This window comes from Brachyistius frenatus, unplaced genomic scaffold (assembly GCF_029030835.1).
Source record: "Brachyistius frenatus isolate BFR_SWC_R1_liver_20210118 unplaced genomic scaffold, ASM2903083v1 Contig_18, whole genome shotgun sequence".
Lineage (NCBI taxonomy): Eukaryota > Metazoa > Chordata > Actinopteri > Embiotocidae > Brachyistius > Brachyistius frenatus.
Window position 1 is genome coordinate 1,274,400 of NW_027210617.1, and position 16,144 is coordinate 1,290,543.

General features: G+C 39.1%; 3 protein-coding genes across 5 annotated transcripts; 2 read left to right on the top strand and 1 right to left on the bottom strand.

Annotated features, from left to right (window-relative positions):
- The first annotated feature begins 37 nt into the window (after positions 1 to 37).
- samd13 (sterile alpha motif domain containing 13) lies at positions 38 to 4,519 on the top strand. 3 transcript variants are annotated; one of them, XM_069694728.1, is made up of 5 exons: positions 38 to 208; positions 606 to 739; positions 3,204 to 3,246; positions 3,368 to 3,479; positions 3,568 to 4,519. In XM_069694728.1, the coding sequence occupies exons 2-5, from the start codon at positions 712 to 714 to the stop codon at positions 3,709 to 3,711; spliced, it is 327 nt and encodes a 108-aa protein (XP_069550829.1). In that variant the 5' UTR covers positions 38 to 208; positions 606 to 711; the 3' UTR covers positions 3,712 to 4,519. The 3 variants fall into 3 exon arrangements, with proteins under 3 accessions (XP_069550829.1, XP_069550830.1, XP_069550831.1); XM_069694729.1 differs by lacking the exon at positions 38 to 208 and having other exon boundaries at positions 381 to 739; XM_069694730.1 differs by lacking the exons at positions 38 to 208; positions 606 to 739 and adding an exon at positions 1,937 to 3,076.
- A 10-nt stretch (positions 4,520 to 4,529) lies between these two features.
- uox (urate oxidase) lies at positions 4,530 to 8,410 on the bottom strand. Its single transcript, XM_069694727.1, has 8 exons — positions 8,307 to 8,410; positions 7,481 to 7,693; positions 6,262 to 6,378; positions 6,045 to 6,123; positions 5,557 to 5,743; positions 5,313 to 5,436; positions 4,951 to 5,034; positions 4,530 to 4,864 (listed from the first exon to the last, which is right to left on the bottom strand). Exons 1-8 carry the CDS (start codon positions 8,325 to 8,327, stop codon positions 4,790 to 4,792), a joined length of 900 nt encoding a protein of 299 aa, XP_069550828.1. The 5' UTR covers positions 8,328 to 8,410; the 3' UTR covers positions 4,530 to 4,789.
- A 1,704-nt stretch (positions 8,411 to 10,114) lies between these two features.
- On the top strand, positions 10,115 to 16,113 carry dnase2b (deoxyribonuclease II beta). The gene is made up of 6 exons (XM_069694725.1): positions 10,115 to 10,262; positions 10,501 to 10,675; positions 11,474 to 11,552; positions 12,114 to 12,275; positions 12,970 to 13,167; positions 13,773 to 16,113. The coding sequence occupies exons 1-6, from the start codon at positions 10,153 to 10,155 to the stop codon at positions 14,105 to 14,107; spliced, it is 1,059 nt and encodes a 352-aa protein (XP_069550826.1). The 5' UTR covers positions 10,115 to 10,152; the 3' UTR covers positions 14,108 to 16,113.
- Positions 16,114 to 16,144: the final 31 nt, after the last annotated feature.

A 16,144-nucleotide genomic window follows, 5' to 3' on the forward strand; every position in this document is an offset into this window, starting at 1 on the left:
ATTCCCCGGTGTCACGTGGGCGAAGGAAGCGAAACCGACGAACGGGGCTATTTGGCTTTACTTGATTACATCTTGATTTTGTCAAACGGACACCGTAGTTTATTAATTAGTAAAATAACACAGTTGTTAGAAACCCCTTTACTCGTTTCAAATACGTGCACAGCTTGGACGAGGGATTGTTGTCAAGCGGGAATCTTCTTAAAATAAGGTAATTTTAATTTTTTTTTATATGAGCAAGCGAAGCTAACTCTCCCTGTTAGCTTACCGTCAGCGTTGACACAAAATACGAGGAGGCAGCGATTAAATGTCTGCCGTCATTAAAGCAAACGTTATTTCTATATCGTGCCTCATCGGAGTGCTCTTTTCTTTTTTTTTTTTTCTTCTTTTTTTTTTCTTCTTCTTCACTTTACTGACGCACGCGTGTTCGCAGCGCTATTCTGTTTTTAGTACGGCTAACAAAACGTGGAGATCTAGGTCGTCGTTTCCCTGCTGTCAAGTCGCTCCGGTGCTGTTTTGTTCTGGAGGCTTTGTTTGGGTTACAGATGTTCGTTTTGCTGTTGTTGTTGTTGTTGTTTTTTTTTAACAAACTGCTGCTGTCATTGCAGCGGAGACGTCCAGTGACTGCCGGACTGGGGAAGACGGAACAAAACAAAAAAGAAAAATGGTGTTTGACCTGCCAACGCACTGAGCTCCACACGAAAAGACATCTTGATGAGAAATTACTGCAACGTTACAGATTGTAAGGTTTTACACCGAAATTAAACTTCACAGCTTGCTGTCTCACCAGAAGTCAAAACAACAGCATGGTTTCTGTGTGGAAGCTTTTCTTTTTGTGCTGCTGTAAATGTATGTGATGTAAAATATCTGATATATATATATATATCAGATTCATTATCAGGAAAATATAGGCAAAGTTAAGTACAGTTTTTTTGCAAACTAAAAATACCCAATATTTAATCGGTCCCGTTTTTTGCAATGTAAATATTTGCCGTCTCTCAGTCGTCTTTATATAGTAAAGTGAATATTACTTGAATGTAGGCTGGACAAAAATCTAATTTGAAGGCGTCAGCTTTGACTTGTATATATATATATTTTTTTAAATATTTTATAACCTAATTGATTACCTGAAACAGATTAATTGCAAATGAAAATAAACTTCAGGTATAGTATAAAATTAAAACTGCAAGCAGTGATATGCTGGCTCCCCGACGTGCAGCGCAAGGGTCCGCGTATCCCCGCTTAAAGTTTAAATGTGCTTCCTCGTTTCATGTCTCCACCAGGGGGCGCTGCGACTGCGAGCAAATGTTACCACACAGGTGTCTTCAGCGTGGGACTGTTGTCAAAGATGTAATGTTTGAGGAAGATCAGAATATGTAGATAAAAGTTAGTCACTTGTAGTTTAATGTCGAGACGCTCAAAATGGCCACCACTCCACGGGCACACGAAAACAAATTAATGATGCCAAGAGACTTTTTTTTTTTTTTTCTTTTTTTTTTTGTACATCTCGGTGTGATACAGGTGTCCAACGAATTTGGTGCATTTAGGGGAAACTAGGTGTCGGGGCTGCAGTTTAGGGGGCGCTAGTGTCTCAAAACACATATCGGATGTGTCGTCTCACCACGCCGGACGTATGTGACACGCTTCATGAAGCTTCAAGCGTCCTTTGACCTTAATCATCAACTTCCCGTGTCAGGGCGAAACATCACACTTTGCCGCATCGCCACGGCGACCGCCCTTTTGGCAAAGTCGAACGAAATTCTCAATATATGATCGACCACATGTTTAGGCTACTCTGACCCGACTTTAGGTTCATGTGATCAACCAGCTCCACGTAGCATGTGAAAGCATGAAAAGTGTCATTTCGGGTTGTCAGCAGGGGGCGCTATGACTATGAGCGAATATGACCATACAGATGTGTTCAGTGCCGGACTGTTATCATACCTGTGACCTTTAGAGATGGTCAGTCCATGTACATAGGATTTACAGCCTTTTGTAGTTTCATGGCGAGATGTTAAAAATGGCCGCCACGCCACTGGCACACCAATCAACGAAACAAATTTTATGAACAACTTTTGATCCCAAACATATTAAGAGTGCACAGAAACATTTTTCAAGTCGATCCGACAAAATCCCTGGGAGGAGTTCGTTAAAGTACAACGTGCAAATTGCCCAAAAATGGTGAATAAATTAAAAATGGCGGACTTCCTGTTGAGTTGACGTAATGGTGCAGTGTTACTATTTTGTACGTCTGGGTGTGACACACGTGTCCACCGGATTTCGTGCAAGGACGTAAATGCAGCCGCTGCACTAAAATCGGACATTTTTCGCCGGGAGACGTGTGTACCAACTTTCATGAGTTTTTGAATATGATAAAGCCTCCAAAAATGCAATTTATTTGTATGAAGAATAATCATAAGGAACAAAAATAATTCCTTCAATAACAATAGAGCTTTCGCACCTTCGGTGCTCGGGTCCTAATAAGCCTCAAACTCTTTAATAAGTTAAAATGGCGGTTTGAAAAACATAGCAACATTTCTTATTTCAATATGTCAATGAAACTAGTGAATCAAGTACTTTAAGAATATACCGTGTATTTTATGTTCATGTGAAGGTCATGGACAAATATTACCCATTTTTGGTGCAACTTAAAGCCTCAATATGTAAATTTTATACCCAGCTATAAAATCATGTTGATGCTCTTGTAATAGCGAGGAAGACTTTTTCCCTTGCTGCACTGGTCTTTACACCTCTATTCATTTTTATAGTGCCTTTATTTATTTATTTATTTATTTATTTCTAGAAGTAGAAAAGAACGTTGATTACGTATGCAACTCCTCTTTTTTTTTTTTTTTTTTTTAAATATAGATATAGCTACGGTGGACCTGAGCGATGTCTCTGTTGTGTTCATCCTCTCACACATGCAGTCGGTGTTGCCACCGCTCTGAAAATGTTACATATCGTTGCTTTAAGGGAGCGTATCGAGGGAATATTGACAACATTTGTATTTTCCTGTTTTTTTGGGGCTCCAACTAACAATTATTCTGAAAGATCCAGAGTCAATCAGTCAGTTATCAAAGTAATTGATAGTTCATGTTTTCATTGACTACCTTGATTGATCAATTGTTTCCATTCTGCAGATTTGAAAATTATATCGCTATGGTAATAATACTGTATACATTCCTTGTTTTATTTATTTCCTACAGCCGGCATGGAAGAAAAGGCAAATGGCTCTGTTGACACCAAAAGGTAAAACTGGCAGTTGCTGTTGGACATTGTTTATTAAACGCTTTGAAATCATTTGTCAAACTGCTGTCACAGTTGGGTCTAGATTGACATTAAAATGAATCCATAAATGTTCTCCCCACAGTCCAGTGGAGAACGGTCAGTTGCCTGACCCTTCCAACTGGGGGGTTGCCGACGTTGTCAATTACTTCAAAGCAACGGGGTTTGAGGAGCAAGCTACAGCGTTCCAGGATCAGGTTGGAGTCTTCTTCCTGCTCAAAATTCCCATCACACACTGCTGATCGACTATGATTCCAGTCAAATACTTCTCTCTCCACCTGACAGGAAATTGATGGCAAGTCCCTGCTCCTGATGACGCGTAACGACGTCCTGACGGGGCTGTCGATAAAGCTCGGCCCTGCACTGAAGATCTACGAGTACCACGTGAAGCCACTGCAGACTCAACACCTGAAGAGCAACGCCTCGTAGCACCGCCGGCCGTCCGGGCACCCACCTCAGTGACAATCATTGTGTCAGGAGACCCCAGGTTAGCAGCCGTTTTCACAAAGACTTCTCTGCCCACGGTGGCACCCTAACACGATTTGAATGCTGTATGTTTTTATAAGCGTGGACCCCAAAAACGGGATGCACATGGCGTCCACTCAGATGTTTACCCTTTCAGCCATTCTTAATGTCTGCTGCTTGAGATGCGTATTTTTTTTGGGTGTTTTATTTAAAGAAGTACATTTCGGGAGAATACTCTGCAGGTATGATTTATATGTGTGTGTGTGATGTTCACTTACGTGTGTGTGCAAAGTGAATTAAACTATGACGGTTTAAAAAAAAGAAAAGAAAAAAAAAGTATTTGTATATAAGATGATATATAGTTGAAAACTTGTTGGTATAGTTCTGTTTCTCCTGAACACTTTGATACGTGCAGAAAATTATTCTGATGAATCCCATTCTGCCCTAAAATCTTTTTTTATGTTTTAAACTGCGCATCTGAGTCAATGAGTCGTCCTTAGCATGTAAGACTAAAGCAGACACGAGGACCCAACCTAAAGCCTCTTTGTTCCTGCACACCTACATTATTTAGACTCAAGGTTTCTTGATATGAAAATATTAATGTGTATATATTCTTATTATGTACCTACCTGTGGTGCTTTTCAGCATTGTCGCACAGACAACTGTACTGAAGTGTGTATGACCAATGTATATGTGCAACATAACACTGGAGTTTTGAATATCTGAATCTGAATGAGATTTGCAATAAATGGTGCTCTTTTCTCACCAAAGAACAACGTTAGTTTATTGACGGTGGTTTTCTTTTATTTAATTACATATTCATATTACAACAGCATCAGTCATGTTCGACAAGTCTTTCGTGGTAGTTAGCATTCAGATTTTTTTTTTTTTTTTTTAATCTTTTTAACATTTTTAGGTTGTCATTATGTTCAGGACTTAATTGAAGTCTGCATGATATCTTATTCATTTTTCTATTAATAGTTTATTGAGGTTGATGTTTAGATCAAAGCTGCAGAGTTTTCTGCCTGATATGGAGACGCCTTCACAGCCGGGCCCGCTGTTTCCTGCATACTGTCCCTGCGATGTTCCCTGAGGGGTTATCCAGAGCAAGAAGTACCTACAAGGGAAAAAAGAAAATACATGTCAGTAACCAAATAATGTCATGACTTAAGAACTTATAAGGTTTATTGTAATATGGCTTACTTCATCTTTGTTGACGAGACCCATTTTTGTCATGTCTATGGTGAAGTAATGCTGGTTGGGCATGATGATCTCTATTTCATCCACCTAAAAGACAATATGGACCTTACAGCCTGAGGCAGAAGTCTGTAGTTTTCTGCATGTAGCACACAATAAAACTCAAAATATTTGTTGTAATATCATCAATACAAATGTGCATTCTCGTGTGGGAATGCAGGAAAAAAAATAGACAAGAAGGATTTCTGCATCAATTAAATATTTAGATTTTTATTTATAAAAAAAGTATGTTCAGAATCACTGAATGTAACTACAAAGATTCATGAGGAATTTGTGAGTGTATTGATTTTGTTATCTAAAAGGCCTACCTCAGGAACTCTGGCCAGGACCAGAACCTGCGATTCATAAAGGGTCTTCTGCACAGAGGGTGAGAACTCGCCACGATCATAGGGGCCAGCAAACTTCTCAATAATTGTGTCCTTCACACACTTCCTGTATGGGTAGTGATGATCATCAGAAAGTTGTAAGTCTGTTATTTCACTTTTAGGATATTTGATATATATTTGAAACCCCCTGTGTGCTCTCCCTCGCATGTCTTTCACACATAATCACCATGCAGCATCGAAGTTCACATCCTGAGTCTTGTTGTAGCGCCACCTCGCATAGACAGATGTGCAGAAACACCTGTCCTTGGTCTCTTGCAGAGTAGTGAAGCGGTCTCGGAGGAAACCCGTAAAACCAGACTGGGTGGTTTTCAGCACTTTCATGTTCTTCACCCCACTGTGGACCACCGGGATGCCTGTGGGACACAGAGCCAGTGAGTATTTTTGCCTCACATTATTTTTACACATATTTGCGAACTACAAAGCGAGTGAGAGCATGAGCCTGCCACTCGGTAACAGAATAGACCTCAGCTTAGATCAAGTATGTGCTCTGTTTAAACCTCATCTGAACATATATGCGATGTACACTCATGGTTTCTGCATGGAGCAGATGAGCTACTAGAAGTTTGAACTTCCTCTTAAGGACATTTTTCAAAGCATGCAAGCAAATCCATTTTCTACAATCTCTAAAAACACACATCGTGTTTGTGTGATTACCATTGACATTCTGTTCAACATCACAGAAGCGACAAGCTTCAGGACTGAGGATAAATGCATGAGCATGCCCTACACCATTCTGAGAAAACAAAATGACAGTGTTAAGAAACGTGAAGTTTCACCCACAGTATTTAATCAGGTTAAAATGCACTTGCTTTATGGTGCTGCTTAAATCGACAACTAAAAGGTAAAGTCTTCACTGAACCCAGTATGTTACCTTCTCCAACCGTCTCCATGGAGCCTCCTCCATGGAAACTTTGGCGCTCAGCACATGGCTGAAAGAGGTCAGGAAATGATGACAAATATCCAGAGACAACTGCTCGATGGTCTTTACCTGAACAGATTAAAAAAGCTGTGACGGGCTGTAAATAAAACTATCTCAGGAATACAAATCAGTAACCCTATGACATTGATTGTAATATCTCTGTACTTTAAATCCCTTTGAAAATTGAATTGATTTAGTGTGAAGAAATGAACTATGAAAAGCACAAGAGAAGAACAAGTGCTATGTGTGCGGTCAGTCTTGAATCAAAGTCTCTTTACATCAAACTTCTATGTAGCTGCAACTGGTTGTTTAAATCTGAATGACAAAGAGCTTTCTCCCCCTGAAAGTGAATAAAGACAAAATGATAATGTGTGGCAAAAAAAGTAGCTTCTTAATATTTTCTTAGTTAATTTTAATAACTCGCACGATGTAACGTTCAACTATAATAACATTAGAGTCTTGGCACACCCTCATAATTTCCAAACTTGACACATGTATTGTCCTTCTTTCTCTTTAATATGATTGGTCTGGTTATGTTTTTAAAGTCTAGAAGAGCTACATGACTGTGTTATTTTATTCTCATTTGTGTAAAAGGGAAGTTAGCCGAGTCAGCTCTGCCGTTAGATCATGCTCAGTATTCATGTATCTGCCCTGTGCAGGAATGTCTCACCAGACACCAGAACAAAAAACTCAGTGAAATACAGTGAAATTTTACCTAACAGCGATACATTTAATCAGCATTTTGTGAACTCATTTAGGAAAGGCTTAAATGTAACACATGTTCATTTATGTGACAAAGTCCAGCACCATTGCTTTAAATGTTACATGTGCGTTTTTCTGACATACTTAATGTACATATTCCTGATACAATTTTTTTCCCCCTTTGGTCACAGAGCTCAGGCTGGTTCAGAGAAGGTCTCTGCTGTCAAAAGCCACTAAGATATTGTTTGTAATTTTGGAAATCTGCCATAGAGTTCATACAGTCATTTGCAGAGTTGACACTGGAGTTGACACAGTTCCTCTTTAGGGCTTAACGGTGCGTTATTACTTTCTGTGGACAAACAAAGTTGTATATGGAGTAATAGAAGCTGACACGGTGCCCTCAGTCGTTGTCTGTAATCTCTCACTGAGATTACAAACTGCAGTATCGTGTGAGGTTCCTTAGACTCACCCCTTTGATCTTGGCCATGGCATGGACGGTGTTCTTGATGGTGTCGGTGGGGATGATGTCCGAGTTGTCTCCAGTCAGATAATCCTTGCGTGACTTGAGTGTGAGCTCCACATCAGCCTTCAGCTCGATGATGTCGTGGTGGCTCCCCTGTCTCCGGATGAACAGCACCTTCACTGCGTTCTTGCCGTAGCCTGTCCGCACAAACTCCACATTCTGTACATATAAGAAACAGATGATCAGCTTGGTGCAGAGTTTTAGGTGCCGCTGTACCTTACGCATACATTTTCTGCTTTTTTTTAAAGTGTACATTAACTTTATCTATATAGATATGAAACATGGTTGTATTTCCTTTAAAGTTTGGACTTTGGTCAGTTTGTAGTTAACTGTTTGCATTTTTGCATAAACTTGTTAAATGTATTAGCATCTACTGTCATTTAATGTGGCTCTGTTCCCTGTTTTATTGCTTCAGCATTATGTTCCATGCTGTAACATAAATTCATCTCTAAAATCTACTAGTAAAACCTTAGATAATAGGAAAGTACAATGATACAACTTAAAAGTGATGAGAATAGCTGTGTGGGGATTAAAAAATATTAAATTAAATCTGTATTGACAAAAATATTTTGACTTTACAGCATTGAAGTTTGACTTTGGTTTAAAATTATGTAACTTCTGCACCTCACTGTCAGCCTTGTGGTCACTGACCCCAAAAATGAGACAAACTCCAGTGCTGACTCATTCAGCTTGGCCTCTCATTGTCAAACATGTTAACCATGTTTGTTTACAAAATGAAAATAATTCTTTGTATACCTTAATGAGTGTTTACCTGATATGAAGCAGTTGCCATGGTGCCTTTCTGTCCTGTCTCACCTCCTCCGTCCCACACCTCGTCTACAGCAGTAAAGTGTCTCTGCCAGTGGACGAGGATTTTGTAACGTGTGTTGTGCTACTACCTTTGCACTCTGACTTTTGGCATTCAACCCATTTTACCTTCATTGTTTGTAACTCCCCTTTCAAACATGCAGTGAACACACAAACACATGCTCTTGCTTTGTTAAATGCACATGTAGGATCTCAGAGAGAACCCAAAGTGCCTTTCTCAGTTCAGATTATTTTGTTTTGTATTATCATCATCATTTTTTCACCAAACTCGTTACTGTGCTGTGGAGAAGCTTCTCGTAGTTCCAGTCAGTCAGTTTACATTTTGAGGTTGGATAAGGACATCTCTGCAACCATATGAATAATCAGGCTTTCAGACTTTTAAAATATTAACTGATGGCTTAAATGTCCTTGACAAATTCTCCATAAATAAGACTGATAAGATATTATTAAAACAACTTTTAAATTGACGCTTTTGTGAAATGGATTTACTTATTTATGAGAATTTTTTCTTTCTTTCCGTACTCTATCTGCCCTGTGTGTCTTTGAACATTCGTGAAAGGACAACAGTCATTTCAATACTGGTAAATAAATTGCATTACATTCAAAACACAAATTCAAATTTACCTCATTCCTCTTGTTCTGCATTGTGTTCTGAAAAAAATGTTTCTGTATCAGCCAACATTTACACTGATAGCTGTAAATCTCGTTTAGGCCAATATCAGCCAATAAGAAACTTTATCAAGTACAATATGGTTGTTATTAAATCAGTGGCTTCCAACAGTTTGACTTATGATCCTTACAAAAAAGCAGCTGGGTGCCATTGTCACACTTCAGATGAGTTATTCTTCTTGCACCAAAGAGTGAAATATTTTTCCACCAGATTAGAGAAAACCAAAACATTGACTATAAATGTATGCAGCAAAACTTTGTTTTTTCTTCTCTTCTACCACATTAATTCTCTCATGGCCCCTCTGCATTTTTCTTGTGTTTTTGATCAGTTTGGAAAAACAGTCTATAGATAGAATCAGTTCCACCTCGACCTGATACAACAGAAAAATGCTTCTTACACATTGATAAATTAGTATCAACAATCTTATAATGTAACTTTCTAATATATCATCCACAGGAGACACTTTGAATGCATATTTTTTTACTTGTAATACTTTAAGTACACTGCTGTATTTTTCTTTTTGAATACAGGACTTTTACTAACCTGATGATTTTAGCTTTATTTAGGTCATATTGCAGTAGGAATGAATTTAAAATGTATTTCTTCTGTTATGTGTTCTTCATGTCAGTACTGTATAACTACTTTACACTCCCAGTTTAGTTCATTTAAAACACAGATTCGCTGCACAACCTAAATTTTAATCTCAAAATTTCTCTCATTTGATGCATCAACGTCTTTAGTTACAATGAAAGTCTTTTATTTCACAGCTCTTTTACAGTTACATGGTGAGATCATTTTTCAACCAGATGGTTTCCAGTTTAGTGATCAGCAGCCCCGTTGCTAATAATACAACATTAATTTCCCAGGTTTGAACAGGTGCAGTACTTTTAATATGAAGAACTATGCTGAAAAAGACAAACACTCATTTCAGTCAAGCCATTTCATGATTTCCCAGTCATGTGACTACATCTTGTGACTTCCTGTTTTGCATCTACAGCTGTGCTGTATTCACTTTCAAAGCTTCTCAGCTATAAAGCACACAACCTCACAATAGATTTCAAATTCCCTTTTCTGTGTCCATTCAGTGCTGCGGTTACTTCAGCTGCAGGAGTCGCTCAGGATGGCCTCACAGTTCACTTTGTGCTTCCAGATTATTGCCATATTTTTGTGTTGCTCTGTGTGTAGCTCTGACATTTCCTGTAGAAATGAAGCTGGCGAGCCTGTTGATTGGTGAGTTGATGTTATAAATTATAGTACTGTGTACTGATAAGACTAAATTGTGCTTTAGTGGCACAATAGTGGGGTTTTACTAATGGTGTTTAAGATGTGTTAAACAAAGTGTAGACCAGCTCTATATTGTTGTTGTGTTTTTGAGCATTAAGGCATGAAATCATTCATTCTTTTCATTTTTCCCCAGAGGTTCCTTTGTAAAGACATAAAGTATTTATTCTGTGTCCATCCTCTTCAGGTTCATCATCTACAAACTGCCCAGGAACCGGATTGGAGAGGTTGGCAGTGGGGTGGAGTACATGTACCTGGACTCCTCAGTAGGGAGCTGGCAGATGAGTAAATTCTCAGTAAACTCCACCCAAGGAGCCATACTGAACACACTGAACCAGCTTTACATGGGAAAGGCCTACAAGGTGAAATGATGTCCCTGTTCTTTAAGTTTTATACACTGATTCCTGAATGAGACCCTTGTTCCTTTAATGGGACTCATCAGAGCTGATGCAAGTGCCAAATTACTGAGTAGACACACAACAAACTGTTTCCTCTGGGGAATTTAGCTGGAACTGGACATTAATAAGCATCCCCCTGTCGGATTAGATTTAAAAAGCAGTCTTTCCTCACGTTATTAATTTTTTTTTATGGAGATCAATCACTATGCTGCATCCGGTAGGTGATCAAAACCAAATAAAGATAACCGACAAGAAAAAAGAAAAATATTGCCTTTGATAAAGTGATAGTTTTGGGTAATGTTTTTATTCACTTTACATTAGAAGATCAATTTTCCTGATTTGTTGTTGCTATAAATACGAAGCAACAGCCAGAAGGTTAGTGTAGCATAAAATTGTAAAAAGAGGAAAACCAGCTTCTTTAAAAAATAAATTCCAAATCCACCAGCAATTTAAAAGCTCACTTATGTTGAATATTTTGTTGAAGTTGTGGTTTTACAGGGTATCCTGTGTGAGCCTGAACTGGTAACTTCATAGCAAAGAGACTGATAACAGGATTTTATCTTTCAACTGAGCCTGGTGAGCTGTTTCCCCATTTCCTATCTCTGTGCGAAGCTGAATTTACCAGCTGCCATCAGCAGCAAGAGATTTACTTGACAAATCTCATTCTTCATTCTTTTGGGGAAAAAAAAAACATGGGTTGCATGTACAAATGTTAAAATTAAATCATATCCCCAAAAGTTTATGTCTCTATGTATCTTTCAGTCTATCAGCTCAGTGTATGCTCTCTACAATGATGCACCACCAGTCCTGGACTACATTCAAGGATATGGACACACTAAAGGTACAGTGGATCAAGAAAGATCACTTTTATGTAGGATGAATTTACATTGCAGCTGTATGAGAATCAGCCACATGAATGAGTACAATGTTCACAGTGTTATTCACTCACTGAGGACTATAGTCTTGAAGACAGAAAATATCACAGTATTGTGACAGAAGAGGAGTTTTGCATTTAATTTGTTGTCATATATAAAAATGTATATATATTTGCATATTTATTTCCAGACTTCTTGTCAAGTTTTGCAACACTATGATTTTGCAAAAAGATCAGATCAATATGGTTTTGATGTCAGGGGGAGTACCTGGGCAAAGAGCGTCCACCTGATAACAGTTGTTGACTTTGAATTATCGACTGCCCTGACACAACTTTGATGAAAGTGTTTGCATGCTGGTGTGTGTGTGTGTGTGTGTGTGTGTGTGTGTGTGTGTGTGTGTGTGTGTGTGTGTGTGTGTGTGTGTGTGTGTGTGTGTGTGTGTGTGTGTGTGTGTGTGTGTGTGTGTGTGTGTGTGTGTCGTTGTACATGCTTCTGTGTATAAAGAGCTGTTTGTGTGCATCCTGCAGGGGTTCTGCTCTTTGACCGCTCTCAAGGTTTCTGGCTGTCGCACAGCATCCCCCATTTCCCCTCGTTCCCTGAGAGAGGCTACCTTTACCCCTCCTCCGGCAAAGTAAACGGCCAGACTGCTCTGTGTGTGACCTACCAGTATGAACAGTTCCTCCATGTAGGTGAGTGAACACTCATGGGTCAACAGGGCCTGACTTACTCCAGCTCTGTACACGTTTACACAGAGACACTTCTATATATATGTGTGTATATATATATATATACATATATATATATACATACAGTACATACATAACTACGAATGTAAACAGACCGTCAGAATATTTGTCCGATGGTATTTTAAGATTCTACTCTTCTGTAATAACTCCTTGAGAATCCACCCAAATAACATGATCCAGTGTATTTAACTTACACAAGTGGGATGTGGAAACACTGAGAATGAGATATAATACGTTTAGAAGTGAAACTTTATTGAAATTTAAAACAATTGAAACACATCCACAATTTTGGGAATCCAAGCACCTGCCATCACACACGATGAGAAAACTGACTATAAATGAAGTCTTTAGTTGAAAAATGAAATATTAATAAAAAAATGTATTAATAAACTTAATAAAACTTAAGCTGAATGTGAAAATTGAAGACATCCATATCAGTGTTAGATCGATCCAATGTTCAGTAAAGTCAGTTTTGGCTTATTCAGTTCAAACCTACCTTTTTGAAATGAATTCTAATTTCCTGTCTGTGAGGATTACTGTCCACCTATACAGTACCATATAGTGCACTGTTTAGTTTTCTAACTCACAGTATCTGTTATTTCTCTCCTCTTTGTCATGCACACTCTTTAATCTCCAGCAAAACAGTTGGTCTTCCTTTACCCACGTTTCTATAACTGCTCCGTGCCCGCTGGTTTCCATGCTGACCTGCCACAGCTGGCCCAGTTATGTGAGGGTTCCAAACCACCGCTGGCCTCCAATAAGAGAGTGGATGAACTTTTTTCCATCCGAGGGGAGAAGTTTGTCAGTTTTGTCAAATCTGAGCAGTTTGTAGATGGTAAGTTCTTGTTCTTACATTTTACATTTTAGACATTTAGTTACTCCTTGGGGACTGTACATAGTTTAATAACTTTGTAAAAACCTCTTACTGCTATACTCTCCTGTTTGTGGACTTGTCTGCTACAGACAAACTTATCAGCTGCAGACACACTATCATCTCTGAACATTGAAGAGCATTATCCCATCCAACTCAAGCCCAGATTTGTTTCTGTTGTGAGCCCCGACAGTGTGTCTACTCATGTTATGGCCTACATGTGGACAATTGCGTGCAGTAAATTTTCCTTTTCAGGTTGTTTAATTTGTATGATTTTAAGAAGCCCTGTAAAGGTAAAAAGTACCCACACAAAGGTTGTGTTTGTGCTGTAAAAGATCACTTTGCTCATTTAAGATATTCATCTCTGTACTAACTGCATAATCGCACCTTTAAGAACCTAAATGCAACATAAAATAATTACATGAACTTGTTATGTGTTAAGTCTCTGTAGATTTATACCATTTGGGAAATTGCCAAGTAAGGCTTCTTATATTGAATATGTCCTTTTTTATAATGTATTCTTTTAATCTTAATACAACTGAACTCACCTGCCCACTTTATTCACGCAGATATCTACACAGGCTGGGTGGCTCAGGTCCTGGACGCCGACCTTCTGGTGGAGTCCTGGCAGACACAAGGTCGCGAGCTGCCCTCCAACTGCTCACTGCCCAAACACACCATGAACATCAAAAGGATTCAGCTTCCCACATCGGTCCGGTTCCAGTCCCACCACGACCACTCTAAGTGGTGTGTGTCGCGAGCTTATGAGGACCAGGTGACCTGCCTGGGGGATCTGAACAGGGAGCGGGGCCAGCTGTGGCGTGGCGGAGGGCTGGTCTGCTCCTTCAACCCTTTGATTTACAAGGCCTTCAGACAGGTGGTGGATTGGTACATTGATTGCTGAATAGGAACGACAGACAGGACATGGATGATTGGAACTGAGTCAGTCTTAGAGTTTAAATCTGTTTTGAATTTATGGGACTAAATGTGGAGGTTCACTGTGTTCGAGTTAAAGCAGCTGACAGCCCACACAAGTATCAAATTACTCATCAATTTCAGAAAAAAAAGAGTTTAGCTTCTATAACGGATACGCTAATACGTTGTGCTTGGATCCTTGCTAAGAACATTTGTGTAGCAAACTTGTATCCCAATAAATACAGCTGTCATTTTGTAGGAGGTAAAATGAAGTGGAAAATATCTATGATAACTGTGCTAACGTATGCAAAAGAAAAAAAGGTGTCAACCTGGTGTACATTGAGCCTGTGCTTAACAATTTTGCCTGTGTAACTTGTAGGAATCAGAAAACTCAAAGGGAGGGGAGGTTGGAGGGGGAGTTTGCGCTTTATCAGAGTAGAATCATTAATACCATGTTATGTTTAGCAAAATGTAACATACATATTTTCTTAGTTCCTTTGTAGATTAATGAACAAACTTAGCACAGAGTTTCTGTTGTCCAGCTGATATTAAATTGCAGACAAAGGTTTTTTTTCCATACATCTGGTTTTGAGTTAAATGATTAGCAGCACTCTATTGACTAAATGAATCCTAAATGATTAATGCGACAAACAAAAGTTTTAGTTGTTACCGGTGACTTAAATTTCCGGCTTATATTTTAGTGAGAGGTCCTTTCGACAGAGTTCCCCCACAACCGCTCGACATTGGAGCTGCCCTGTGGCCGGATGCAAATCAGACTGCAGTTACCCTGCGTTCCGATTTCCATACTACCATACTATTTCACATTCACTATTTTCAAATCGCACGCTGCCGTTCTGCACTGACAGGAAATGACCTAAGCATGTGAACACATCACCCGCCAAAATATCTACAGCCTTAGTTATTTTACGCAGAAATTAACATGTTTTTGTTTCATCTGTTTAACACACTGATTCTTTTTTCCAGCAGCGGGAATGAAAACAAAAAACTTTTGTGTGGTGTTCAGGGACAGCTGCAGCTTCCTCAGAGCCTTAATTTAAAAATTCTTCACGCCGGTGGCCACGCCCCTTCCTTTACGGCGCCAAGATGGCAACCGTTTGGGGTGGAAAGTTTCCAGCATTTCATACTTTTATGGGGGGTGTTTTGAGTGCATCATCCTGGTACTTGCAGTGCACTGCATGTTTCTGTACTTGACAGTGTGAACGCACTTGTGCACTCAAAATAGTGACTGTTAGTGCACAAGTACACCATCTGGAACACAGCAATAATGTTTTGTGCCAGATGGCAGTTTAACTCTAACATGTACTCTAACAACATCCAGTCAGTGTCTATTGACTGCTTTGTTTCTTTGTTTTTTACTTAAGGTAGAGACTGCAATTACATTTGTCATCATCATGTTTGAGCAGTTTCTACCTTCTGCGGAAGATGCGCTTGACCTGTAGTTAAAATATTGTTTTGTATTGGGGGGTAAACAGTGTTGCCTAGTGGCCAGATCAGTACTGTGTACTATTGTCTCTGGATAAGAGTGCATACTGTCCTTTTTCTTTGAGTGCTGATTATTGCTTACTCAATTCAAAGTTTCTAAAACAAACTAAATTCTGCCAAAGATTGTTTTATGTTTCAAATACACATCAAGTCATTTTAAGATCTGTCAGAAGTCAAATGTTGTATTCTCAGCAGTCTTAGTCTGATTCTCTTCCTTATTCTGTCTCGTTTGAGGACAGTAATTCCTGGAAATTTTCTGAGACAAAAGAAACTTGTACCAAGTGGAATCACATTTTTGAATCCAGACATCCATTTTATTTCCTGATGACAGACTCAACTCCCTGGTTCAGCACTACTTTTGCTATTTTCAGTTAGACAGTAAAATGTATTAATTTGTATTTGAACTCAATACGTCAGTCTGCAATCTGACCATTTTGCACCTGTAAATCTGAACTCAAATCTCGGACTCTGGCTCCGTGGTGTTCCCACTGTATCTCACTATGTGGCAGGGCTGGAGGTTCGG